The sequence below is a fragment of the Musca autumnalis genome, unplaced genomic scaffold, assembly GCF_047663935.1.
Source record: "Musca autumnalis isolate F117 unplaced genomic scaffold, ASM4766393v1 scaffold_2, whole genome shotgun sequence".
NCBI classification, from domain to species: Eukaryota; Metazoa; Arthropoda; class Insecta; order Diptera; family Muscidae; genus Musca; species Musca autumnalis.
In genome coordinates this window covers 246,482,589-246,510,216 of record NW_027411755.1, presented here as the reverse complement: position 1 = coordinate 246,510,216, position 27,628 = coordinate 246,482,589, and the positions used below count along the sequence as shown (strand labels likewise).

The window sequence follows — 27,628 nt, the reverse complement described above, 5'->3', positions numbered from 1 at the left end:
GTACCAAGAAGTATGGAGTTTCACAATTTTATTAAATTCAGTTGCTTACGAACAAGCGGCATGAACGGTACGCGTTTTTAATAACCATTGAGGTTTATATGGAAAATATAATTTATTAAAAAAACAAATATTAAACCAAAAAAACTTAGAACGAAAATCAAAGAGAAACAAATAATATGAGAATTTGTGAAATGCTAAAAGGTGAAAATTTAGTTATGCAAATTTTTGTGGAAATAAAACTAGAAATTTGATTTGAATAAAAAATAGTTGCAAAAATATTGAAAACTGAAAACAAATTTGAATAAAATAATAAACAATATCTTGGATTATTTTGTGAAATTGTTTACCAAATATCAGAACCTCTCACCCACAAATTTGGATTATTTTTTTTCTGATCGCATTTTGTTAAACGGATATCTATCACCATGGTGCGCAGTTTGGCCCAGTGGACGAAAACGTTAAGTTTTCCTTCACGTCTTTCGCCCAATCGCAATTCAAAAGATTGTTCTACCTTGAACACAACTAGTCCAGTGCCACCACCCACTCCACCAAGGAATAAAAATTCAAATTGTGCTACCTCCAGATCAACATCATCGACAGTATCATCAGCCTCTGGCACCTCAACTTCGTCGAATAATAACAACAACAACATGCCCATCACGGAATTGGAACAAATTGTAAGTTTTTTTTAAGATTTAAAGAATTGGTCAATTTGGGGTTTTTTAGGTTATATTGAAAATTTTTTTGGGGGAATTTGGCAGATTGAGAATTTGCCGTAAAAGACGGTTTTGTTATTTCACAACATTGGATAATAGTGAGCCTTTGAGGGAGTCATTGTAGGGAAGTAGGAATGGGAAATTCACAAATATTAAAAAATGGAAATTTAAAAAATCGCAATTTAAAAGGTATTTAAATTACTGTGAAAGCCTATTTTTTGCAAGGGTCTAAGGGGCCTTCATCTGTCCACTTGTAAGTGGGCTATGTTATGCGTTAAAGTGCGAAACCAATTCTCTTTTTCAAATTTGTGTACGAAGTTATCTTTTTCATGGCGTTGTGTGGGAGAAAATCATAAAATTTTGCAACATAATGCTAGATTTAGGAGGTTAACTCTGAAATATTTAAGATTCTTCTATTGTAGGACGCTGTATCCGGGATTTTAGTTACCTTTATGTAGTCAGAACTTCTTATAGGAATGAAAATCATTCAATTCTGTAGCCCTCGTGATTCTGAAAGATTGAAGATGAATCTACCGTGGGAAGTCGTATTTTGGTAGTGTTTTATGAAAGAAAATTGGTAAACCAAAAATATGCTTAGATAGATATTCCTCTGGAAGGTTGAAGATATTTATATTGCAGGACACAAGTGCTGGATCCGTCATTTAAATTATTTTTATGTGGGGTCAGTACTTTTCATATTCAATTTATGTGAAAGAAAATCATTCAACTGCTGTAGCCCTCGGGATTCTGAAGATTGAAGATGATTCTATTGTGGGAAATCGTCTCTTTGATAGCGTTTAATGAAAGAAAATCATTCAATTTGGTAGGCCAAAGATATGCTTAGATAGATACTACTCTTGAAGACTGGATATGTTTCTATTGCAGGACACAAGTGCTGGATTCGACATTTTAATTATATTTATTTGGTCAGTACTTCCTTTATTCGAGTTATGTGAAAGAAAATCATTCAATTGCCGTAGCCCTCGGGCTTCTGAAGATTGTAGATTTTTCGTTCCATTGTGGGATCATTTAATTTGGTAGGCCAAATATAAACTTAGATAATTCTCTGGAAGATTAAATATGTTACTGTTGTAACATTTATGTATATGATCAGTTCTGCTTATATTCAAGTTATATGAAAGAAAATCATTCAAATGTTGTAGACCTCGTGATTCTGGAAATTGGATATATTTCTATTGTAGACCGCAGTGCTGGATGTTGCATCTTATTTACATTTATGTATGTGGTCAGTTCTGATCATATTCAAATAATATGAAAGAAAATCTTTTAAATGTTGTAGCCCTCATGATTCTGGAAAATTGGATATGTTTCTATTACAGGACGCAAGTGCTGGATCCGACATTTTAATTATATTTATTTGGTCAGTACTTCCTTTATTCGAGTTATGTGAAAGAAAATTATTCAACTGTCGTAGCCCTCGGGATTCTGAAGATTGTAGATTTTTCTACCCATTGTGGGATCATTTAATTTGGTAGGCCAAAGATATACTTAGATAGATAATTCTCTGGAAGATTAAATATGTTACTATTGTAACATTTATTTATATGATCAGTTCTGCTTACATTCAAGTTATATGAAAGAAAATCATTCAAATGTTGTAGCCCTTGTGATTCTGGAAAATTGGATATGTTTCTATTGTAGGCCACAGTGCTGGATGTTGCATCTTATTTACATTTATTGTGGTCAGTTCTGCTAATATTCAAGTAGTATGAAAGAAAATCATTTAAATAGGTTTTCATTTTCTTTTCTCCAAGTGTATGTGGATTTCTTTAATGTTCAATTATTTTTATTATAAATTTAATTAGGCTCATTATGTGTGTAACCGGCTATTGCATGCAATGATGTACCACAACCAACATTCCATACCTCTAATTAACATATGGACTGACTGAAATGATGGCAGAGTCACATAAATTTCTTCTTTCTATGCTGTCTGCTGTCATTATTATTGCATTGCCTTAACTCTTTGATTTTGTTATAATGATAAAGAAAGAGTCTAATTAAAAAATCTTTTATTTTATATATCCCGCCACACACAACATACGAATGTACGTTACGCTCCATAATCACAATAACAATTGGTTATTTCAAATCAGAGTTAGAGAGTGGAAGGGGGAGGAGGCGGCGGCGGGATGTGTGCTAAAGCCAACAACTTTTACTTTAATTGAAAATTAACTGAGGCGAAACTAAATATTTTCTATGTGATGTGGCCAAAAAAACTAAATACTTTATTTTGTGACTGACAATCGGACGATGAAACATACCAGCGTAACAATTATAACACCTGGAAAATGCTGAAAACTTTCCATAATCAGGAAATTGCAATGCTTGGTTAATTCTCTGGCCAAATGACAGAGACGGAACAGTTGAACAAATAACTTTTATTTTGAACAAATGTAGGCCATCACTTTTTTTTTGTCGTATTATTGGAGGTCATTTGATAAGAGAATATATCACACAAAACGTTACAAAATGTTTATTATTCAAACACCCACCAACCGTTGTGGTCTTATCAATTCGAATACGTGTGGTACCGTATTTCCCAATAAGCAAATCGCTAATGTGTCAATTCAATCCATCACTGATTAGAGCATTTCAAATGTTTGGAGTGAGGAGCGATTAAAGAACTTCTATCTGAAGATCATCCAAAATTAGCATTAGCTATCTTCAAGGCACAAATGTTTTCTTTGATTTTGTAGTACGAAGATATGCTTAGATAGAAGACAATGCTCTGGAAGGTTGAGGAGGTGTACCTTCATTTATGCGGTCAAAGATTCAAGTTATATGACAGAAAATCATTCAATCTTTGGTAGCCCTCGTGATTCTCGAATATTGAAGATGTTTGTTTTGCGGGAAGCCATCTGTTTTATGGCGTTTTGCGAAAGGAAGTCATTCAATTTTATATTTTGAAGATATGCTTAGGTAGATATTCCTCTGGAAGAATGAATTTACTCCTATACTGGGAGTGCCAGTGCTGGTTCCGGCACCTTAATTACATTTATGTGCTCATGAAGATATATGAAAGAAAATCATTCAAGTTTGGTAGCCCTCGTGATTCTGGAATATTGAAGATGTTTCCCTTATGGAAAACTATCTTTATGATAGCTTTTTATGAATGAAAATCATTCAATTTTGTAGTTCGAGGATATGTTTAGGTATATATTCCTCTCGATGATTGAAAATAGTTCAATTGCAGGACGCAAGTTCTGCATCCTGCATCTTAATTACAGTTATGTGGTCAAAACTTCTTTTATTTAAGTTATATGAAAGAAAATCATTTAAGTTTGGTAGCCCTCGTGATTCTGGAATATTGAAGATGTATCTTTTATGGAAATTTATTTTTGTGATAGCATTTTATGTATGAGAATCATTCAATTTTGTAGCTCGAAGATATGTTTAGGTAGATATTCCTCTGGATGTTTGCAAATAGTTCTATTGCAGGACGCAAGTTCTGGATCCTGCATATAGTTACAGTTATGTGGTCAAAACTTCTTATATTTCAGTTATATGAAAGAAAATCATTCAAGTTTGGTAGCCCTCATGATTCTGGAATATTGAAGATGTTTCTTTTATGGAAAGCTATCTTTATGATACCGTATTATGAAAAAAATAGATAGATACCTATTCCTGTGGATGATTGAAGATGTTTCTAGTGGAGGACGCAAGTTCTGGATTCTGCATATTAATTCAATTATGTGATCAGTATCTCTAATATTCCAGTTATATTAAATATTTCGAGCCCCCGTAATACTGAAATTGAAAATATTGTTGTGATTATTGTTGACCTGTTGGCCAGAAGCCAAAACAAAACCACCAAAAAAGTTGAAAATAGTTTATAGATTAAAGAGGTATACCTTTATAAGTGTCCACTTTTGCATAAGATGTATTAGAGCCAAATGTCCATTAATTATATTCTTACATTCAGTTATATGAAAGAAAATCATTCAATTTGTGCAACCTTCGTTATTCTGAAATTAAAAAAAAATTATAAACGGTATAAGAAAGGAGAAGGAAGAGCAAATAGAGTTTTAGGTTGTAAAAAAATTATAGAAGACCTATTTCCTACCCGCTCTAAAGTCCTCGTCACATAAGCGGCTAGCATATTCGTAAATGAACAAAAGGAAAATGATAACATAGTAAACATATGTTACCATTTTCCTTTTGTTCATTTACCGAATATGCCAGCCGATGACTTAAGCCAGCCAGAAATCCTCTTATGTGACGAGGCCTTAAGGAAAACCTTCACTATTAATCAATCAAGCCAAAAATGAGAATGTGTTCTCCAGAAAAGGAAGACGGAAACCCTTTCAAGTGTCTTTATTGGGTCCACAATATGAAGACCCTTATTAAGCTCGATATTGATTAAAGCCTTCTAATTTTTTAAAGTGGGAAATGAAAGACACTCCGACTATATGTGGAAAAGTTAGCATTAGTTGTAAAATTTTGTTCATACATTTGAAAAATATTCATTCAAAGAAAGATTTTCCCTCTCAAGTTACCAAGAAGTGGAACCCGGATCGCCGCCAAGTCAAGGATTAACAGCTACTGTTAACTCGTCAAAATTATGCCGCCACTCTTTATGTGGTATGTAAGCTTTAAGCAGCTATTTGGAATGCCTAACATCTAGTTGTGAGCGCCAATGTGTGGTGAAGACTAGCATTAAAGAATGTTTCCAAGTTAGTTGTAAAACCTGATTTCTATGACAAACTGCACTAATACCACACAACCAATTCCAAACGCTGAGAAACTCATAGACGACTTAGTTAGACTTTGACTAAAAAAAGCATAAAAAACATAGAAAATTGCATAATATTTTGTTTGTTAAGTAAAGACAACAACAACAACAAAAAACCATGCCGCCTATCAACTCTGGCATTTCAAAGAACAACAATCACTTTGGTCATGTCGTGATCTAACACAGCCTCCTCCCAAACATAATTGTTAATGGATGGATGGCTGGGTGGCTAGCACCTGCATAAAGAAGGGAAACTGTGCATTCAAGTGGCCAACTAAAATAGGTTCCCATGACTTTAATTTTTGATTTACAAAATTCCATCCTTTTTTTTGGAGAAACATGTGTAGAGCATATTCCTGTTTACTGCATTACACCCTCATGTGTCAACCAGGGCTTCCTCTATACATTGCTACCAAGGAGATGAAAAACATGTTTATGTGTTCTGCTTTTTTGTGAAGATGATTTTTATGTTTTTTTTCTACACTGCACATCCTGTCTATGCTGCTGCTGAGCCTCCTGTGTATGCTTCATGCTTGAACTAGTCTGAACGGAAATAAGTGTTAAGAGTCTGGTCTCGTTTGTTGCATTTTATGTCTTGTGAATCCTCTGCTGGTTCATATTTTCCCACAGTTTTTATGTGTGTTAGAAAAAATGCCGACCCATAGTAGAGTATCGGTTGCAACATGTGTCCTCCATGTGTCATAAAAGAGTAACAAGAACAGTATGAACAAAATCCGCTACTGTCTCCGTTTAGTTTTTTTGTTTCAGCGAAATCACTCAAGCAAAAAAGTTTGCAATACGTTTTTTTAAAATGCTTATAATTAAGCCACCCATTGTAGTAATTGTCCACCGAAGGTCATAACAATTAGAGATATAAAAAGCTAGATTATATGCTAATCCAGCCATGAGTGTGTCCGGTTTTTTTCTATCTATTCAAATTGCTTTTAAAGTGGATACAAAGTACAGAGGTTTTTCATTGTAGCTGTTGGTGGTTGGTGGAAAATTATTGTAAATGAAATGAAAAAATGTTGTTATCGTTATTCAAATGGAACAATAGGTCATATTTTTACTATTGCTTGTCAATTTAATTGATGAAATTATTACAGTGGGGGGATTGTTATTTGAAGTAAAATATAAAGTCCATTTCCGTGCCTTACATTTACTGCTTCACTCTCTAACCTAGGCACTATGTGGTCAATACTTCTTATATTGAAGTTATATGAAAGAAAATCATTCAATTTTGTAAACCTCGTAATTCTAAAACTGGAAAAAAAAATAAAATCTTAAGATCTTCGGAATCTTCATTCGGTGTATTGAAACAAAAATCATTTCCCTCGATTTTTTAGTACAAATATAGGCTTACCCCCATTATTATAAGTCTTCTTTTGTTATAGTTTGGATTTACCGAACAGATTTATAGCGTTCCGGTTAAGTTAAAAGCGATGAATGAATTTCAAGGAGGAGCATTTGGCCATTAACTTTCAATGTGAAAATTATATTTTTTTGCCTCCAAATTAGTTTATTTTGCATTTTCAAATCCATCAGATAGTAAAAGAACACATGTAATAAATGACCCTTATAGTACGTTTATATATAACGGGATTTAACAAACCCACTGGGTTTCAAATGTCAATTCCATTGCTTATATTTCAAATAAATCCTCATAAAGAAGGTTAACCCTGCAAAAGGCTATCATATAAACATGGCCTTAGATAGTTAATTCCCTGGAAGATTTAAGAGGTATTCCCATCAAAGGTGTACACATTTGTCAGGCACAAGTTCTGGATCCTATTTCCTAATTAGATTTGTGTATGTTGTCAGTACTTCGTGTATTCAAGTTATATGAAAGAAAGTCATTCAATTGTGGTAGCCCTCGTGATTCTGGAAGATTGAGGATGTTTCTATTGTGGAAAGCCATCTTTTTGATAGCGTTTTATGGAAGAAAATCATTCAAATTGAATATGTTTCTAATGTAGGACGCAAGGGCTTGATCCTGCCCCTTAATTACATTTACGTGGTCAGTACTTCTTATATTCAAGTTAAGTGAAAGAAAATCGTTCAATTTTGCGGTGCTTAGGCAGATAATGCTGTGGAGGATAGAACGCATGTGCATGAAGATGTTTCTGTTGTGTGACGTTATCTTTATGATAGTTCGAAGACATGACTAGTGAGACACTCCTCTGAAAGATTGCAAATGTTTCTATTGTAGGATGCGAGTACTGGATCCCGCATCTTAATAACATTTATGTGATCGGTACTTCTTATATTCATGGCATATGAAAGAAAATCATTAAATTTTATAGCCCTCATGATTCTGAAAGATTCTACTGTGGGAAGACATCTTTTCGGTAGCGTTTTATGAAAGAAAATCATTCAATTTTGTAGTTCGAGGATATGCTTAGATAGATATACCCCTGAAAGATTGAAAATGTTTCTATTGTAGGAGGCAAGTGCTGGATCCTGTGGTCAGTTCTTGTTATATGAAAGAAAATCGTTCAATTGTTGTAGTCCTCGTGGTTCTGGAAGGTTGAAGATGCTTCTTTTCTGGGAACCTTTTGTTTATAGAGTTTTATGAAAGAGGAGAATTATCCGATTATGTGGTAGAACGTAAGTGCTGGATCATGTATATATAGTGGATGGCCATCTTTATGATAGTGTTTTATACTGCTGACCTCTACTTCATTCCATATTTTAGGATCTTATTTTATGTAGCCCCCTGATAGGTCAGATAAATTATCCCATTCCATTTATTTTAAACCTCACACATAGTAAACATTTTAAAATTATTTCAACCATAAAATGAAGCTACACATTATACAGTTATAGATATTAATACCAAATCCTCCTCCCCATTTCGAATCACCATGGAATAGATAGTTTATAGCTTCTTCTTTTCGTTTATTTTATTCCAAGAAATCATTGACCGTAGAGTAAAATCAATTATCGGATATCCATTTCAAACAATAGACACATGCTGCAGTTCCCAGCCGCCGCCGACAATGTTAAGTAGCAAGGTAAATGAGAAAAATATAGCGCAGTGTAGCGAGAGATACAAATGCCAATGGAAAAAACATGTGTTGAGGAAAATTTTTAACAGCAATACGAAAAAAAAGAAAACGAGTGACTTGCACTTGCTGCTGCTGCTAAAAGGAATGGCGGCGACACGTTCAATGAATTCATTTTGTGTGTATTTCAGCCGCTATATACCGCTAGATAGGACAGGCTAAATGCATCCAATGTGGAATTATAGAAAATTATATAAGAGCTAAACATTAACAGCAGTAGTGGTAGTTGTGATAAACATGTGGATGATGATCCTCATCAGATCATCGTCATCATTATCATGTTTTACTGTTTGTTGTTGTACATACATAATGAGGACACCAACAATTACTAGAGCTAGTGTGTGATATTGTTTGGTTTTTGTTGTTGGCACATTGTAAAGCAGCAATGGTGTTGATTGTTTTGTTGTTTGTTTGATTTTCCCAGTTTTTCTATTTTTTTTTTTTTTTTTGTTCAGTGAAAATTCTTGGAGTTTTTTTCTTCTTTCAACAACAATAGACCAGACCATGGAGTAGAGTACCATAGCATTCATGTTTATTTGTCATCATCACAACAATCACCACCATCATGATCATCATCGTCATCATTATGTATGCATATGGTGTGTTTACACTAATACAACAATTTTCTGTTTAAGTTTTAAAAGTAAAAAATAAAATCATCAACACTAAAACAAACGAGAATCGAAAAGACCAATGACATACAACAATGATATGGAATTTTCAAAAACAAAAAAAAGATAGATAACAATGTTATGTGAATGTTACTGACCGTAGAGAGACGACAAGTTAGTTCCATAACTCCACTGTTGAGTTTTTGTAGCCTCAGAGACGTCTGCATATCACTATGACTATTATTTTTTCTATATAATTTGTCTATTTCGTTCATTTCCTTCTCTCATTAGATAATGAAAATGTAAGAATAAAACGATTATTTCATATTTTGTAACGGGATGGAAAATTGTGTTGCTAATTGTAGGATTTTGGGGTTATTAGACATTTTAAATGCGATTTAAATGTTCCTTCGACTTGCTTTATATAATCTTTTTGATGCAATATCTAACTAAGGTATCTAATGATTAAAACGCTTTTCCAGTCTTCTTTATAAAAAAATATTCACAAGTTATTCTCTTTTTAAAATAACTTTATGAATACATATAAAATACTTTCTCTCTATAGATTATATTTATGAAGAATTATACCTGTAGTGTCCTTTGTTAGAAGCCTTTGGGATGCGATTCTTGGATCCTGTATCCTAATTACATTTATGTGATCGGTACTTATGTATATTCAAGTTATATGAAAGAAAATCATTCAATTTTGTAGACCTCGTAATTCTGGAAGATTGAGGATATTTCTATTGTGGGAAGCCATATTTTTGATAGCGAAAATATGTTTAGAAAGATATTCCTCTGGAAGTCTAAAGATGTGTCTATTATAGGACGCAACTGGTGAATCCTGTTTCTTAATTACATGTTTGTGGTCAGTACTTTTTATATCCAAGTTATGTGAAAGAAAATCATTCAATTTTGTGGCCCTCGTGATTCTGAAATTTAAGAAAATAAACATGTAGTTAATCATATTTTTAAACGTGTATTATAAATAATTATTTGAAGGAAACCAATGTAACAAAAAGTTGAAGTTGACGAATGGTGTAAGAAAATAATTCTATGTTCTTTTTCCGAAACATTCAGGTAATATCTCCTTTGGAAGACTTTTATGAGACATCCTATATACAGATCGCCTTTAAGAAGAATTCTATGACACCTTATTTCTTCAGAAGTCTTTGCGATAAGTCCTTTTACATCCCAATACACAATTATAGCTTCTTTTAAACACCACAAACAATTCTCCAGATACTCTATAATTTTAACTCCAACTAAAGATGACTAAAAAACATCTTATCACATTTTCTTGAAAGAAAAAGAAATTAAATTCATGATAATACCGTTTGCTGGTGCTGCTGCTGGCCATAACCCGCATTTTTTGGCATTTCAATCTACCTACAATTTGTTGTTGTTTTTGTTGCACGAATTTAAAACACTAACTGTGAATGCATTTTTTGTTGTTCTTGTCTTCCACAAATTGCAGCTGTCGTCGTTCGGCGAGACCAAATATACCACACACAGAAACACGTCCACTCTCTCTTGGGGGAACATAAAAAAATCACCTGCTTCTTCTCAGAGAATAAAGAAATAAAAGATAGTTCAATGCAACAACAACAACCAACTAAAATGTACTGCAACAATTGTTAGGTTTTGTTAGTACCACTGCTATTAATGATCGAGTTAACATAGCTAACACAACCAGCCATCCATCCAACTAACAGACGGACAGACAGCCACATAACCTCAATGGAATACAAAATGCATAGGATTCCTTGCTTTAAAAAGATGTTTAAAGTAAATAAGGCATGGTTGGATGGTTGTCTGTTGCTGTCTAAATGATTTTTGGCCTAGGTAGCGGAATTTTCCATACCTGAGAACTAAGTGTTTCTCTTGTCAATCACGTCCATGATAGAACAGAAGATTTGACAAACAAAAGCGGTCCACAATTTGCAATGCTAGTTATTGTTGTTTTTAATGCTTCATTGACTTCCTTTACCAGCTGTTTTTTATCTTCTTTTGTTATTATGGGTTCGCCTTTAAATCAGGGACGAGCTTCTTTGCTTAGATCGTATAGTGAGGGCGCCCACTGAGTTGTTTTTGCATTTGCTTCTCTCTCTCACGTACAGTGTAAATGAAGGAAAACAAACAAAAACATAATTTGGTTGTTGCTTTTTTCACTCATACGTTCATACATGTCTTCGCTTTGGTTGTATTTCTGTGGTCGTCGCTGCTTTAAATCGATAATCATTTATTTCAATTGTTGCAGAATATTTTTATAATGTTTTCTTATTCTCTTTGCTTTGCTGCTTTTCAAAGAAATCACCTTTAAATTTTTTGAGAAGATCAGCTGTTTTTTTTTCTGTAAGGTAAAACTTGTTTTTGTCTTTATCTTGTTGTTGTGGTCTTTGTTTATGAAATGTGGGGAATGACAAGTGAGAACAAACTTTGTTTTTCATCATATGAAAAAACCTGTTTCCCCTAATGAATGTTTTGATGAGGAGAGCTTAACTTAATAGAGCAATGAGTGATGTCAATTTAGCGGTTTTTCAGTGGACAGCTTTTAGGAAATCGACAAGAAAGGCTTTGTTGTAAAGCAAAAAAAAAACCTAAAAATTCTAAAAGATAAATACAATTAAGAATAATGATTCAAAAAATATAAAAATAAACGCAAAATTGTAATTGAAATAGAAATAGAAAACATTATTGACAGGATTTTGAAAGAAAATCATTAAACTTTATAACAAGTCATTGAAAACTCAATGCGGCCATTTACTCAGAACTTAGGCATATCCGTGGGTTCCATGTGCAAGAACCCTTATGAAAGAAAATAATTCAATTTCTGTGGTACCACCACTTCTTGGTGAAATTAAAGAATATACAAGCGGATTTTTGGGATACTAACACAGCCATTTCTTTATTAGGAATCCATTCAGGGCCAAATAATTATTAACTATTTCCTCAATTTCTTCCCTTTGCGACAGTTATGAAAGAAAATCATTCAATTGGGTAACCAAAAATTCAACAGAAATTAAATTTGGAAGAAAAATCACAAGCTTAGCAGCACCGCATATCATTCATTACCTTTTAGTTTTCATTAAAAATATCAGCTGTTTATTTTGAGGCCGGCCGGATGTTGTATATGATGAGCAACATGAATAATCATGTTTTTTTGGTGATATTACCCACAAGAAAACAAGAAGCTTAACAGTCTCCCCAAAAGGAATGTTAAGCTTACACAATAAAATCAAGATATTACAAAAGAAGCAGCTAACAAATTCTGGCATATAGAAGAAACAAAAAAAGAAACCCAGAAAACATAGCCATAAAATGATTAACGTGGGAATGCGTCCAACTAAAAGTTGGCCACAATTTAATTCACTAAAACATGTTAATAATTACAGCTATTAAATTAAGAATACATGATTTTCATTAGACCAATAATAATTATTTGAATCAATATAAGAAATAAACTCAAATCATAGTTAGCGGGTAGTGGTATTGGGTTACCAAATGAAAATTCCAAATAATGATTACCAATTATAAGGAATTTAACACTTTTTGATTAACAAAAGCTAAAGAAGACCATACTTCTTGGGAATGAAAGAAGAGTCATTGTTCGATAGAATTGAGACCACGTGCATGCATACATTGGAAGCTCGTGTCTTTAACCTCCTCCAATAACCAATATGGATGAGGGGAGATAGCAAAGATATCAGCCACGAGTCGCCCCACCAAAAACTTGCTATCTGTTGCTGCCACTTATCACATCACAGACCCATGCTAAGCTTTGTAAAACAAAAAAAAAAAAACAAACACAAAATTTCTTAAATAAACAATTTATTTATTTCTTAAATTTCCACAAATAACAAAAACTTACAACACACAAACACACCAGTCTACAAAGAGACACATGTTTATTTGTTCGTCCAGGGGGATAACACCGCCACAGCAAGAGGAATTTTAATTTACAAATGCATTTTAAAGGCAGAACATAACTGTATGGAATTTCTGGAAAAAAAGAAGAAGAAGCGCGCCAACACCATATTGTTGTGTCTAATTAGTTGGCTGTGCCAACCAGGCCTAGCCGGACTAATCATTCCCTCAAATGCTATTGCTCTTTTGGTTTTGTTTTTATGTTTAGCCAGCAACTAGACCCATGCTAAGTTGCAGAGGTAAATAAATGTATGGCTTCTTTTGTGGGGAATATTTTTTTGGCTTGTTTTTTTTCGGCCACTTGGGATTTGGTAATAAACAAGTCATTAAAGTCATCTCTATTTTTTAAATTTCCTAATAATCTTAATGAGTTTTTCAAGAGTTTGGGGAATTTTGTTTTTGCAACAATTTGTGTGGGTTGTTAATGGTCAAATATTAAAAATTGTAAATTAATTTAGTTCTTATTAAGTTGTCATTTTGAAGAGGAAATCAAATAAAAATAACAGAATAGGAGCGTCTGAAAAGTAATACCCCGTTTATATATAACCGGATTTAACAAACCGACTGGGTTTTAAATGTCAATTCCATTGCTTATATTTCAAACAAATCCTCTCAAAGAAGGTTAACCCTGCAAAAAGCTCTAATATAAACAGCATATTATAGGGAATCAAGTTGTTTTATTTTTAGTTTTATGTTTTATTATGATTTACAGCCTGTTTCACTATGTCGAACGAAAATGAAAACCAAGGCATATTCATATAAGGTAAATGCATGAATTACAACAACTAATAAATTTACAAAAACAACATTGTTGTTATTGAAAATTAATTGTCAAAAATAAATATTGAATAATAGGGTCGTTGCAAAAATTTGTTCAGGAAAAACATAAATACATTTTGAAAATCCTCTAAAATAGAACAAATTTGAATCAAAATGTAAATATAAAGCATACAGAACTGTCGTAGGTCATTGTTATTACACGTTTACGGTGAAAAGAAGAATTTTATGTTCGCAAATTTCGAAGTTTCAAATTTCGTGAGTAGACCCTATTACATTTTGAAAACTAAATTTATAAAAAAGTAAGAATACAGCTGATTGTCACTTCTACCTTGTATAAATATGCCTTGATGAAAACTAAAGAAAAACAACTTAACTCGTGTATGATTTTCGAAGCAAAAACAAAGTCAATATTACCACGAAAAGCAAAGTTTAGGTGTTTTTCGTTCGCATTTATTTTCTTTCGACATAGTGAAACAGGCCCTAAAGGCCTGGGTACATAAGCTGACTCGCCTGGTTGCCTTGCTTGCTTCTGATAAAAGAACAAAAAAGAAAAGGGGAACCCAGTTCGAAATTTGCCCGGCCTCCTTTATTCTTTTATATTTACATATTATGTCAAAAATGCAGCAGGAAAGCAAGGCAACCAGGCAAAGCAGCTTATGTACTCAGCTCTTTAATTTAGGTCCTACTATGTTTTCAAGTCTTGAAGAATAATGCAGTTTGCTTGTAGCCTCAATAAGTGAGCAAATAAGCCTGGTAACAAGGTTTTGAAAATAAATAAAAAATAAAAACTGGCGAAGGCTTTAAAGTGCCCTGACTCGATCCTATTACTGTATTAAAACCATCTGTGGAGCATCCAATGTTTTGCCGACGTGACGAGACAAATAAATAGGTAGTATTTTTCAAGAGGAAATAAAGTAGTAATAACTAAGCAGGATGGTCTTAACTAATAATAGGCTATATAGGGGAATCAAGCCCATTTTCATGAATTTTGTACTACCAGAAGTTGGCGAAGGTTTTGTAAAGGGCCCCGGGTGATAGTTACAAATAATGAGTAACTTTTGGGACTTAAGACAATTTGAAAGAATTTCTTGGCACTCAAAATTTGCTGAAGGCTATAAAGAAGGCCCTATTATTGTATTAAAACCATCTACGTAACTTCCAGTTAGTTGCCCACATGGCAAAATAAATTCTACTTCTGATAAAGTGAATACAATGGGGATTTATGTTGGTACACTGCCTCTTATCTACCTCTTTGTTCAAATTGTCCCCCTTAATTTCCTTTCTCTAAGTACTCAATTCGGATATTTGTTCGTCAACATTTGTTTCAAAAGAGACCTCCTTCCTTCTCACTTTTGATTTCGGATACGGTCTTGATTTTAGGTACGGTTTGCTCTTGGGCGTTCAGATTTAATGAGGTGGTGGATTTCATATTTAGGATGGTGTTGACTAAGCTCACAATATTGTTCCTGCGAAACGTAATTTTTATCCGGAGTTCTATATTTTCATAGTTCAACTTGAGCTGGTGGAAGCCACGGTTGGATTTTGTGTACGTAAGTTCTTATGCAGGTGGTTGTTAGCAGGACGATTTTTATGTAAGATTTTTTGAAAGAAAATCATTCAATTTTGTTGCTACCTTCGATTTCGTGTGACCAGTTAGTCTACGGTTATTGCCATATACAAGTCAGACACATAAGAAGCATGGCATTCTTACTTAAGTCATATCTGGTAAATGACTAAAGACCAAGTTCGACCTAATTCAAATGTGGTTCTGACATTTCTTTATTCCTTTCCGCGAAATGACTTCAGTCAGAAAGCCAGGCGCTTATGTGTCGAGGACTTTAGTTATCCTTTTTCATATATGAGTATTTTGAAAGAAAATCATTCAAATTTGGTACTACCCCGCTTCCTTAAAAATTTCGGAAGTATTGCACTGCTACTCATTTCCTATTAGTGGGGTTCCTTAAGGAGTATAAAATATTTTGAAAGAAAATCATTCAAATGTCGTACTACCACCGAAAGCTCAAAATTTCGCAAGCTTTTTACTGCCGCTCTTTTGATACTGGTGAGTTTTCTTATGGAAGAAAATCATTAAATCCTGGTAGTTTAATACTAGTGAGGTTCCTTATGGAGTATAAAAGCAAATATGTCCCATTTTATCGATCTGGCTCAGTATTCGGTTTCAATGCTTCATTCCAGACTAAACGGGGACATCCAATGGTGAAGCATTGGCTGGTTAAACATTCTGCTTGTCAATATTTCAAGATTTCTATGGTTATATACAGGCATTGGCTACCTTCTGATGTTTGTTTGTTTCATCCTGCAAAGATTAAAATTTATTATTTTGGGAATTTTGATAAATTTTAATGTAAATTTCACTTACAAATAACAATTTCATGCATGGACATGAAGACAATAGGCGTTTTCGATAACCCAATAATTTGTACAAATTCGTACAAATTTTTACTGAATGCTGTTCGATAACAAAATTATCCAGCAAAAGAGAGCGAATTTGGAGAGTTTTGTGACTGAGAACTTGCTAATTTTTGCTGGGAAAATTTGTCCCGCAAACATTTGCAAGTCTGATCAGCTGACTTTTAATCAGCTGTTCAATGTAAACAATTCGAAATGTTAACATTAGTTGTGTCTTTTTACTTTTTCAGTAATAATTATTCAGCAACTTCTTTTCAGAGAGTAAGGGAGATTTTTCTCTTTGATACGAAAATAGAGAAAAAAGTAAAAAGACAGCATTTAGTAAACTTTAGCAAGGTAACAGTTGATAACCAAAATAAAAACATTGGCGCCAATGCATGAACGAAAAAATAACTCCAAAGCAAAGAAAAAGTTCTTCAATTTTAAGCAAAATAAATAAAAAATTATGAATATATTAATAAAGTAATCAATAAATAATCCTGAATCGTAATATTTACTGTATTTTTCCACAAAAATAAGATAAACATTGAGCAGCTGACCATTAGCAGATGATTAAAAAACAGCTGATCGAACTTGCTAAATGTTGCTGGGAAAAATTCTTTCAGCAACTTTTAGCAATTTCTCAGCAAACAACTGTCAAAATTGTTCTCTCACTTCGCTCTCTTTTACTGAACTTTTGTGTAAAAAGACAGCATTTAGTAACATTTCGTAATAATTATTACAAATTATCACGTAAAAAGACACAGCTATTTTTAACAACATTTAACATGTTTTAACCAAGAAAATTTCACAATTGCACATTTTTTTAGATTCTAAAGCGTTGTGGATAGGATTAAAGCATTAAATAAGTAAACTGCAATTTTAAAATTTATGTTTTTGTTCCGTTTGGTTTAAAATATCAAAAGAAACAAAAAAAATTTTCATAAATTTTCGGAAACAGCTGATTTTCTTGCAAGTTTTTGCAAAATGCTGTTCGATAATTTTCTGCAATTTTTCTTGCTTGAGAGAGTAAAATTCACTGAGAGAGGTTGCTATAACTGACTGAGTAATTATTGCTGGGAAAGTTATCGTACACACCTAATATGTTTGTCATTGAAATTAATAACGTTTTAATTATATTTTAACGCGATATGATCCCATATGGCCCTTTCTGAAAACCGGAACAAATAAAAAAATCCATTAAGCAACATTTTTAAATGTTAATTAAAAGTGAACTTTTAGCCTCCGGGCACAGTTTGCATTTGAGGGCTACTTTTTCGATGACAATAATGTAAAAAATATTAATTTGTTTTAATTGTGTGGCAAAAACGGAGGCATAAGTTGAATTATATTTTTGTGGCCGCGGAACAGCATTGTAAGGCAAAATTAAAATTGGTCCTACCCCTCCCATTGGATAATTTCACATCACTTATTTTAAAAAGGGAGCAACGCTCTTGTTTTTTTTTTTTCATTCCTTGAAGATATGGCGAACCAAATGCAAGGGGTTTATAATGGAGGGCATATGCATGTTTAGTGTGTGTAAGAAGTTTTTGTGGTATGCAATCAAAATCATAAAATGCTTGACTTTTTAATCAAACCGGATGTTGACAAGCTGCCAAGCAACACATTCATTAATTTTTGTAAGGTTCTTTAGGCTTTTTATGCAAGAAATGGAAAAGGGGTCTTTTGTAATAAAGAAAAATTAAATAAATATTGAAAGAACAATAAAACAAACTGCCCAAGTTTAAATTTTTATGTTAAGGAGGGACGGACTTTACAAAATGCTTTCCTCGTTTTTATGGAATTTTGTTTTTCTCCCTTCTCTCTCCCCTCTCTCTCTCTTCTAAGCGTTGAAAATTTAATTATTGATTTTATTTCCGTTTGGTTGTTGTTGCTAGTTTGTCATGCTTCATGTGAATAAAAAAAAGTACCGTTGATTTGTTTTCCCTGGCGCCCATTCAACCAAATACACACCACATTAGAATTGAAGAAGAAAAACCTGTAAGAGAGTAGAACGAAAAATTGTTGTATTTTGAATGAAAAATAAGAAAACAAAAATTTTATAATTTTAGTAAATACTTACAGACCTTAGAGTTGAGATCATCGCTTCGAAATCAAAAGGTAGGCGGCGGCGGACGGCGGTTTGTTTTTCTTGAAATTTGATGTAAACACAACTTCCAAATAGTTTTTTTTTGTTCTTCTTGCTTAAGGGGCAGGCAAATTAGTAGGGATTTGTTGTTGTTAAAAGGAGTAATCATAACATATTTGTTGTGGAAAGGGTAAAGTCAGCTTTACATTTGTTTTTGTAAAGGGTAAAATACCTTTGACTTTGTTATTGTTTATTAAAAGGCTAAAGACATGTTGTTATTTTGTTTTGTTGAGACTTAAAAATCATATTGTATCTCATTTGTATAAAATTCCTTGTATCTTAGTTGGTTTTAATCATTAAGCCCTTAAATCTTCCGCTGACAACATCATCATCCACCACCACCATAATCATCTAAAATGAATTCATTTTTCCATTTAATAACAAAAAACTGTCGTAAATTTAAGGTTCTCTAAAATAAGTTCTCACCATAAATCACATTGTATTCTAACCATGTTTTCTTATGTTCTTTCTGCTTACAGATTTACCCTGGTCCTGATCCAAAACAAGCCATAATGGGTTCTTTGGTCTTTTGCATACATCACAAACAGGGCTGCACTTGGTCGGATGAATTACGCAAACTAAAAGTAAGTTGAAAATTAAGAAAAAAAACATAAAACATAAATTAAAACATTAACTTGGTGTTTAGGCAAAAGGTCGTAATACCTGTTCTGGCGGCGGCTTCCTCTATTTTAATAACTGTTAGTTACCTTTTTTTATGAACACTTGGTTGTGGGTTTTATGTTTCCATGTCGCTTGTTTTGTGATGGCATTTTTTTTTGTTAATGTCATAAAAAAGACAACACAACTTCCTTATAGCGGCGGTTTCCAAGAATCAAAGCACAACTTGAAGAAGAAACTTTTGAAAGTTGGAACAGAAGTTTTTGCTAAGAAGAGGAGGAGGAAGTTCAAAAGAATGGATTATGAACAACACAAACATCTCAGAGGTGACAACTGAGACTTATCTCGTATCAAATAATGCGCCCGAATTTATATTAGCTCAAGGATGTGAGACCTACTTTTCATAGCTGAGGCCGAATGGCGTGTCTTCAAACACCTCTTGTAGAGAATACTCAGGAAATGTCGCCAACATTACGTTGAGGAGTAGGTCAAGGGTGTCAGACCTACTTTTTATAGCTGAGACCAAATGGCGTGTCTTCTAACGCCTCTTGTAGAGAAGTTTCACATGACTGAATACTGAGGAAATGTCGCCAACATTACCTTGAGGTGTAGTTCAAGGATATGAGACCTACTTTTTATAGCTGAGACGTATCTTCAGAAAACGTATCTTCAGAAACCTCTGGAAGTGAAGTTTTATACAAAATACTCAGGAAATATCGCCAACATTACGTTGAAGAGTAGTTCAAGGATATGGGACCTAATTTTTACTACTGAGACCAAATGGCGTTCCATCAAACACATCTTTTAGAGAAGTTTTACATGGCTGAATACTCAGGAAATGTCGCCGACATTAGGTTGAGGGGCAGGTTCATGGTCATGAGACCTACGTTTTATAGCTGAGGCCGAATGGCGTGCCTTCAAACACCTCTGGTAGAGAGGCTTTACATGGCTGAATATTTTTGCCACCGTTGAAAATGTGACATTTTCCTGCCTGGGAATGGGACCCGAGCATTCAATGTGGGTGGGAGTGCTTGACCACGGTTGCACCCTTGTATTAGAGTAGATTAATATTTTGAAATCTAAAATAAATATTTTACCAAACAAACTAACCCCCAATTTCTCTCTCTCTCTCTCCCTACTTTCAGGCCCATTTGAATGTCTGCAAACACGATGCCACCCAATGCCCCAACAAATGTGGAGCCCAAATACCCCGTATCATGATGACCGATCACTTGCAGTACACCTGCACGATGCGCCGTACCAAATGTGAATTTTGCCAAAGTGAATTTTCTGGTGCTGGATTGGAGGAACATGCCGGTACCTGTGGCCAGGAACCCATTTACTGTGAAGCCAAATGTGGCCAGAGGGTGTTGCGTGGACGCATGACTCTGCACAAATCCAAAGATTGCACCAAACGTTTGAGACGTTGTTTACATTGTAATCGTGAATTTTCGGCCGACACCTTGGCTTTGCATGTCAATCAATGTCCCCGGGCTCCAACTGTTTGTCCTCAACGTTGTGATGTGGGACCCATTGCTAGGGCTGATTTGGAATCGCATCTCCGGGATGAATGTAAGGCATTGGCCATTGCCTGCTCCTTCAAGGAGGCCGGTTGCCGTTTCAAGGGTCCTCGGCATCTTTTGGAGGCCCATTTGGAGGCAAATGCTGCTGCTCATTTGTCATTGATGGTGGCCCTTTCAGCACGCCAAGGACAACAGATACAAATGCTCAAATCTGCTGTATCCAAACTTTCCATTAATTTCACCGGTACTTTGTTGTGGAAAATTACCGACTGGTCTGCCAAAATGGCTGAGGCCAAGGGTAAAGATGGCCTGGAATTGGTTTCACCACCATTCTACACCTCTCAATACGGCTACAAATTGCAAGCTTCAATGTTCTTAAACGGCAATGGTCCGGGCGAAAATACCCATGTCTCTGTCTACATCAAGGTTTTGCCCGGTGAATATGATGCCCTACTCAAATGGCCATTCTCCCACTCCATTACCTTTACCCTGTTCGAGCAAGGTGCCCAATCGGGTCAGGGTGGTGTTGCAGAGTCGTTTGTGCCCGATCCAACATGGGAAAATTTCCAACGTCCCTCAAATGAACCCGATCAATTGGGTTTCGGTTTCCCCAGATTTATTTCCCACGATTTGCTCTACAAAAGGCCCTTCATCAAAGATGATACGGTGTTCTTGAGAGTCAAAGTGGATCCAAGTAAAATTGTGGCCGTTTAAAATAAAAAAAAATATTTTACTAATTTTAAGGTTATGTTTATATAAATACTGTGTATTTAATGTAGTAATTTAAGTCCCCCAAATTTAATGTAAATAGTAGCCTCTAAGTAAAACTACAACAACAAGAACAACATTTAGGCATAAGCCATAATTATTAAGCAAAACACCAAAAATTCTGAACAAACAAAATAGATTTACAGCTTCGCCAAAGTAATCCCCGGAGGTTACTTCATTTAGGCGATAGCGGGAAAATAATATCACCCTCATCATCCAAACACACACAAAAATTTTTAGTCAACTCGAATAGTTATTGTTTAGTTATAAGGAAACCCCCCAAAACGAAAAAGAAGCGCAGTATGTAAACAAAAAGAACAACAACTCTATATTTTTAAGAAAGAAATCAACAAAGATTTACAAAGGTCAAATCCTAATACTGAAGAAATTAGAGTTTTAAAAAACCTTAAAAAATGTGCTGGAATTAAACCAAAGGATAAACACCACAAATTGTCTTGTTATCGATAAAACGATAACAGACAGCAAAACATCATCATCATCATAACAAAGTTTGTGTCTTAAGTCTTTCGTGTTTTTCTCTTCATAGAGAAAAATGTTGTTTCAAAAGATGATTTTTATAGACTCGAATATATATGCAAATGATATGTCACAAACACTAACACAAATATAACATACATACACATATACCTGTAGTAAAACAAACACACACACATAAAATGACAACTCTGGTAGTTTGTATCTGATGTTTAAACAGTTTTTTTAAGTTATTATATCCATAGAGAGAAATATAATAGCATTAATTGTCATTTATCATCCATGCTGCAGCATCTGACAGAGATGTTAGAAATCAAATTATATGCGACTTTTATAGTCACATAATTTTTCTTTAACTATCTCTGCTTTTGGCTGCATGTTTTTTCATTATTATTTTTTTAACTTTATTTTTATTTTTTATTTTGTGGTCATTATCGAATGTTAATTTTGTTTTCTTTTTTTTTCTTTCTCTAAACTAAAAATGAAGATAAAATAGTCATAGCTATGTAACGCACAATGAATGTATATTTTTATTAATATACTTACACATTTTTATACTATAAAATAAAATGTCGTATTATATACATATGTATTCTTCTTTTCGAAATCATATAATTCAAACGAATCGCATAAAATGATACTAATTTTAAGTCAACAAAATACCAACAACAAACAAACCTGTTAACATTACAATGTAGATACTCTTTTGATATCTGAACGAATGAAATGAAGACTTTTTTGTAAAGAAAAAAAAAATAACCATGAGTTTTATTTAGAAAAAGGGGAATGGGATACATTTTTGCAAAGGTGGCGTCAATATTATTAAACGACTCCATTGAAAATCATTAAAATTTGATATTGGAACTATGATACCCATGGACCAACCTTTGCCTACGTCCTTGGAAAGATATTTTGAGTGGATACAGAAACCAATTCCGATCGAATGTGGAATTGATTCCGTATTTAGCTTCTTTAGAAACCGAAAAACGAAATTTTTTCGGAATGAAACCACTTTTGGTTTCTCAAGTGGAATTGTATTTTTCGCAAACATGTCACTTTAAAACACTTAAAAATAATAAAAATAGTGTTTTATTAACAAAATCACATTTAATTTAATTTTTTTACTATTTTATTTTAAAAATGTTCACATTTTCATCATATCTCAATCCACGAAACCAATTATTAACAAAGTATTGCCATATCATTTTTTCGTTGTAAATTTGTAGAAACTAAACAATCTGGCATTACTAATGATAAATTAAAGCAATGATAAGTCCGTGTTTAGACGCACGGGAAAGTAAATACAGTTTTTAGGCAATAGGGGGTAGGAAAGAGTATTGAGAAGCTCTTTCCTCTCCGCTCTCTCCCAAAAACTCAATTTACTTTCCCGAGAAATTTGTGTGTCTAAACACAGACTAAAAGAAAACAAAAGAAGAAATTACTGAAATAAGGTATGGCTGACTTCCGTATTGTCAGTTGCTTTGTATACGTGCCTGAAACTAGGGGTTCTTAAATCGAGTTCCATACTAGAGTAATTTTATGAAATTGCAGTAGTGGGGAAATCGATTTAAGAACCCCTAGTTTCATACACGAATACAAAGCAACTGACAATACGGACGACAGCCTATTTTTCAATGTTATGTTGATTCTTTGCTCATCAATTACAGAAACAATAGAAAAATTGAAAATCCAATAAAACTAACTTTCTTTTCGTACAAAAAAAAAACCAATAATATTTTCACAATTTCCACATCTACAGTGTTTTCAAATCATATGTTTTTGCTTTGTTTCTTTTGATTACTCTAATGTTGCCATATTTATAGTAAATAATAAGATTTTCTGAATTCACCAAATCGATCGAAATCTAAAGAGGCTAAAGCAAAAACGATCGAAATGAAATTACGGAATTAAAACAATTCCGATCGGATTCTGTGACATGTCTGAAATTACCATTTCTTTCAGAAGGGGTCTATAGAAGCACCATTCCTTTCAGAAGGGATCTATACAAGCACCCTTTCTTTCTGACAGGGTCTATAGAACCACACACAAATTGTTATACCCTCCATCATAGTATGGGGGTATATTAAGTTTGTCACTACGTTTGTAACTACTCGAAATAATCATTGTAGACCCCACAAAGTATATATATTCTTGATCAGCGTGCAATTCTACATCGATATAGACCAAAGAATTGGTTGTAACTTCGTATTTTGTGTTTCCAGAGGCTAAAGGTAAGGTCACATTAGGCAAATATTTGCTCCAGCGACCGGCATTGTGCGCTTACTGAGATCGAGTGGTGTTAATAATACATTGAATTTATGCTAACTTGCTCTCAGTAAGCGCACAATGCCGGTCGCTGGAGCAAATATTTGCCTAATGTAACTCTACCTTAAGAAACATTTCTACCATAAAATGTTTATATAGGTCCACGTGTTGATATAGCCCCCATAATACGATATCTCCCGATTTTCGATATTTTGAATGTTTTAGCCTCATTATCACACCGAGATGACTGAAATTTGGTATTTAGTATTCTTTAGGCGTATAAAACTTTCCCCCAGAAATTTGTAGGTATAGGTCCATGAACGGTACCTTCCGAATTTCGGTATTTTGAAGGTTGTGGCCACATTAATCTACCGAAATGGCTGAAATTTGTGGTGGAGGGTATAAAAAGTTCGGCCCGACCGAACTTAACGCTTTTCTTACTTGTTAGTCAACACAAATAGTTATTGTTTAGTTATAAGGAAACACGAAAAAGAAGCGCAGTATGTTCTCAAAGTTCTATAGACCCTTCCTGAAAGACCCTTTCTTTCAGAAAGGTTCAATAGAAGTACCCTTTCTTTCAGAAAGAGTCTATAGAGGCAACATTTCTTTCAGAAAGGGCCTATAGAAGCACTCTTTCTTTCAGAAAGAGTCTATAGGGGCAACCTTTCTTTCAGAGTCTATAGAAGCACCCCTTCTTTCAAAAAGGGCCTATAGAAGCACCCTTTCTTTCAGAAAGAGTCTATAGAGGCAACCTTTCTATCACAAAGGGTCTATAAAAGATCCCTTTCTTTCAGAAAGGTCTATAGAAGCACCCTTTCTTTCAGAAAGGTCTATAGAAGCACCCTTTCTTTCAGAAAGGTCTATAGAAGCACCCTTTCTTTCAGAAAGAGTCTATAGATGCAACCTTTCTTTCAGAAAGGGTCCAAAGAAGCACTCTTTCTTTCAGATGGGGTCTATAGAAGCACCCTTTCTTTCAGAAAGTGTCTATAGAAGAAGCATCTTTCTTTCAGAAAGGTTCTATAGAAGCACATTTTCTTTAACAAAGGCTCTATAGAAGCACACGTTATTTCAGAAGGGCTCTATAAAAGCAAACTTTCTTTCAGAAAGGGTCTATAGAACCACCCTTTCTTTCAGAAAGGATCCATAGAACCATCCTCCAGATTTCAAGCGAGAAATATGCAGATATCCGCTACTAAACCAACGGCCACTCTGTTCGACACGTGGACGGCAGAGGCGAGAAAATAGTTGAATATCATGAATATCATATCATTTTTATACCATCGTAAGATTTAGTTATGTCTTTAGTTCTTTTAAAATACTTCTTCACCACGTCATTTCGGTCGACCTGGCCTCCGTCTTACTTGGGGATTCCATTCTAGAGCCATTCTTGCGATACTCTCCTCGTTCTTTCTGAGGCTGTGGCCAATCCAATTCCACTTTCGTCTGCATTTGTCGCACCATGGGTCTATTTTTGTGTTGTTTTCTTAACGACATTTGTAACAAAAGTTGTTAAAATTTGTTTACAGAATACCAAGGTAGTTAATTGTTGGTCTGTTCCGATAAAATAAAGGAAAAAATGTTATCGTAGTAAAAAATATTAGCTTCTTGCAGGTTCTGGAACAGAGCATGTATTGTTAAAATGAGTTTCTCGGAAAAATAACATTATCGACAGTCGTTAAGATTGAAAAGTTGTTAAAATTTATTTTGTTTTTGTAACAACTACAAAACAAAAATGAAATTGTTGTAAAATACACAATGAGTTAAAATTGTAAAAAAGTTAAAGAATAGGTACCCAGGCTAGGGTTTTGACTGCCATGGCAACGTTTTTATATTGTGTTGATTCGGCGAGTTTTTCTCTTTGATAGGTTGCCATGTCTCGTTTGTTATCCATGTCTTTCGTTTTTCTTTTTCTTTGATTCTGATTTCTTCATCGGCTATATCCTTTAGGGTTTTGTGGGTGTCTTCCCATGATCTGGGATTTGGCGTGATGCTTTCTCTTATCAGGTTGACTACCCTATTTTTTTTAGATATATCCTTCAGTTTATATACATCAAATCATTTGTTCTTGTTACTTTTCGGTAGTTCTTTTTTAGTTTTAGTCTAACTTTGCCACCACAAACTCGTGGTCACTTCCATATCTGCTCCTCTTTTTGAGCGAATGTCATTCAAGGATCCTCTCCATTTTCTTCGGATACAAATATGATCTAGTTGGTTTTTTGAACTACCATTGGGAGATGTCCATGTGTACTTGTGGATTTCTTTATGTGGAAATATGGAACCTCCAATCACCATGTCAAGCATTGGACAGAGATCTATCAACCTTTCTCCATTGTCGTTTTTATAGCCGTTCTTTGTTTACACATAATATGGGGCCTGTATTATAAACACAATGTTATGCTTTCGTTGCAATACTTGCTCGGGTGTTATCGCGAGATCCATTCTAATCACTTTATGGTGGATGGGACCCCCCACCAGGTATGTCAGCAGGGATATTCATGATCTAGGCAGAGAGGCCCGTGAGCTGCAACGACAAACTATTCGATATGACAATTGTGTATAATCTTCACGAGGAAACCAGGATGCTGTCAGAAAAGCCACATAATGTGTTGCTGAATAGACAGTTCCAGCTAGCACCACCCCACTCATTACGTTTTGATGAAAGATCTACCACCTAGACGCTTCCGTCAGGACTTCAGGTGATATCCAACGTGAAGACATCCAAAAAATCAATTCATTGGATGTCAACTGACAATCGATTACGAACTCTCTGAATACCGTGCTTTAACAGGCAGACTCCAAAGCCATAAATGCCTACAGATGCAACCAACATCCTCCAGCAATTTCGGATAGTGTGTTGCACTCCAAGGCAAACACGTTCCATATTGGCACAACTTAGATCCGGTTACAGTATCATTTTAAATATATTTTGAAGCTGAAAACATTATTTCGTCGCGAATACAAAACATAAAGCGGTTAAGAAGGAAACAAGTCAGATTTTTGAAGGAATGTGGCTCAAATGTGTATCTTTTGGATGACTACGGATGCCATTAAGAAGCATTTCTTAAGATGTTTTTTTATAGATTGTGTGATGAAAATGTAATAAAAGTGATAAAACCATCATTAATCTTTTTTAAAAGCGCAGTTGTATTTTTTTAATTAAAAGATGGGATCATATTTTGGGTTGTGGCGCTCTGTATGGAAATTCAGAACAGGGTTAAAAAAGCTAGTTTCGCCATATAATGAATGAGCTTTGATATTTGACATGACTTAAGCCCCTTCAGTGATCGTGGATACACGTTATCGTCATTTGAGTTTATATATTCACATATTCAATTCACGCCCACATTAAATGAAATTTCTCAAAGCGGAGAGTATGAAAAGTTCGAAAATCCAAACTTATACGCCATTTTTAGTATTCTGATTGTTAGTGATGTTGAGTTTAAATCAATAAGATTATCACAGAACAAACTAGTTTATAGTAATACTATTCACGTGTTGGCCTCAATGCCAAATTAAAGCCAACGAAAGCCTCTTAAAAAGATAGTG

At 34.2% G+C, this 27,628-nt stretch overlaps 1 protein-coding gene and 2 long non-coding RNA genes across 4 annotated transcripts; 1 reads left to right on the top strand and 2 right to left on the bottom strand.

The window, feature by feature from the left end:
- Traf4 (TNF receptor associated factor 4) lies at positions 1 to 21,637 on the top strand. Its single transcript, XM_073971315.1, has 3 exons — positions 1 to 677; positions 18,893 to 18,997; positions 20,177 to 21,637. Exons 1-3 carry the CDS (start codon positions 426 to 428, stop codon positions 21,266 to 21,268), a joined length of 1,449 nt encoding a protein of 482 aa, XP_073827416.1. The 5' UTR covers positions 1 to 425; the 3' UTR covers positions 21,269 to 21,637.
- LOC141395452 (uncharacterized) lies at positions 5,919 to 17,021 on the bottom strand. Of its 2 annotated transcripts, none has more exons than XR_012410643.1 (3): positions 16,236 to 17,021; positions 7,234 to 16,172; positions 5,919 to 6,851 (listed from the first exon to the last, which is right to left on the bottom strand). It is a non-coding gene; the product is annotated as an uncharacterized lncRNA (long non-coding RNA). The 2 variants fall into 2 exon arrangements; XR_012410642.1 differs by lacking the exon at positions 5,919 to 6,851 and having other exon boundaries at positions 9,412 to 10,423; positions 10,483 to 16,172.
- On the bottom strand, positions 17,388 to 18,991 carry LOC141395453 (uncharacterized). The gene is made up of 3 exons (XR_012410644.1): positions 18,840 to 18,991; positions 18,348 to 18,764; positions 17,388 to 18,263 (listed from the first exon to the last, which is right to left on the bottom strand). It is a non-coding gene; the product is annotated as an uncharacterized lncRNA (long non-coding RNA).
- Positions 21,638 to 27,628: the final 5,991 nt, after the last annotated feature.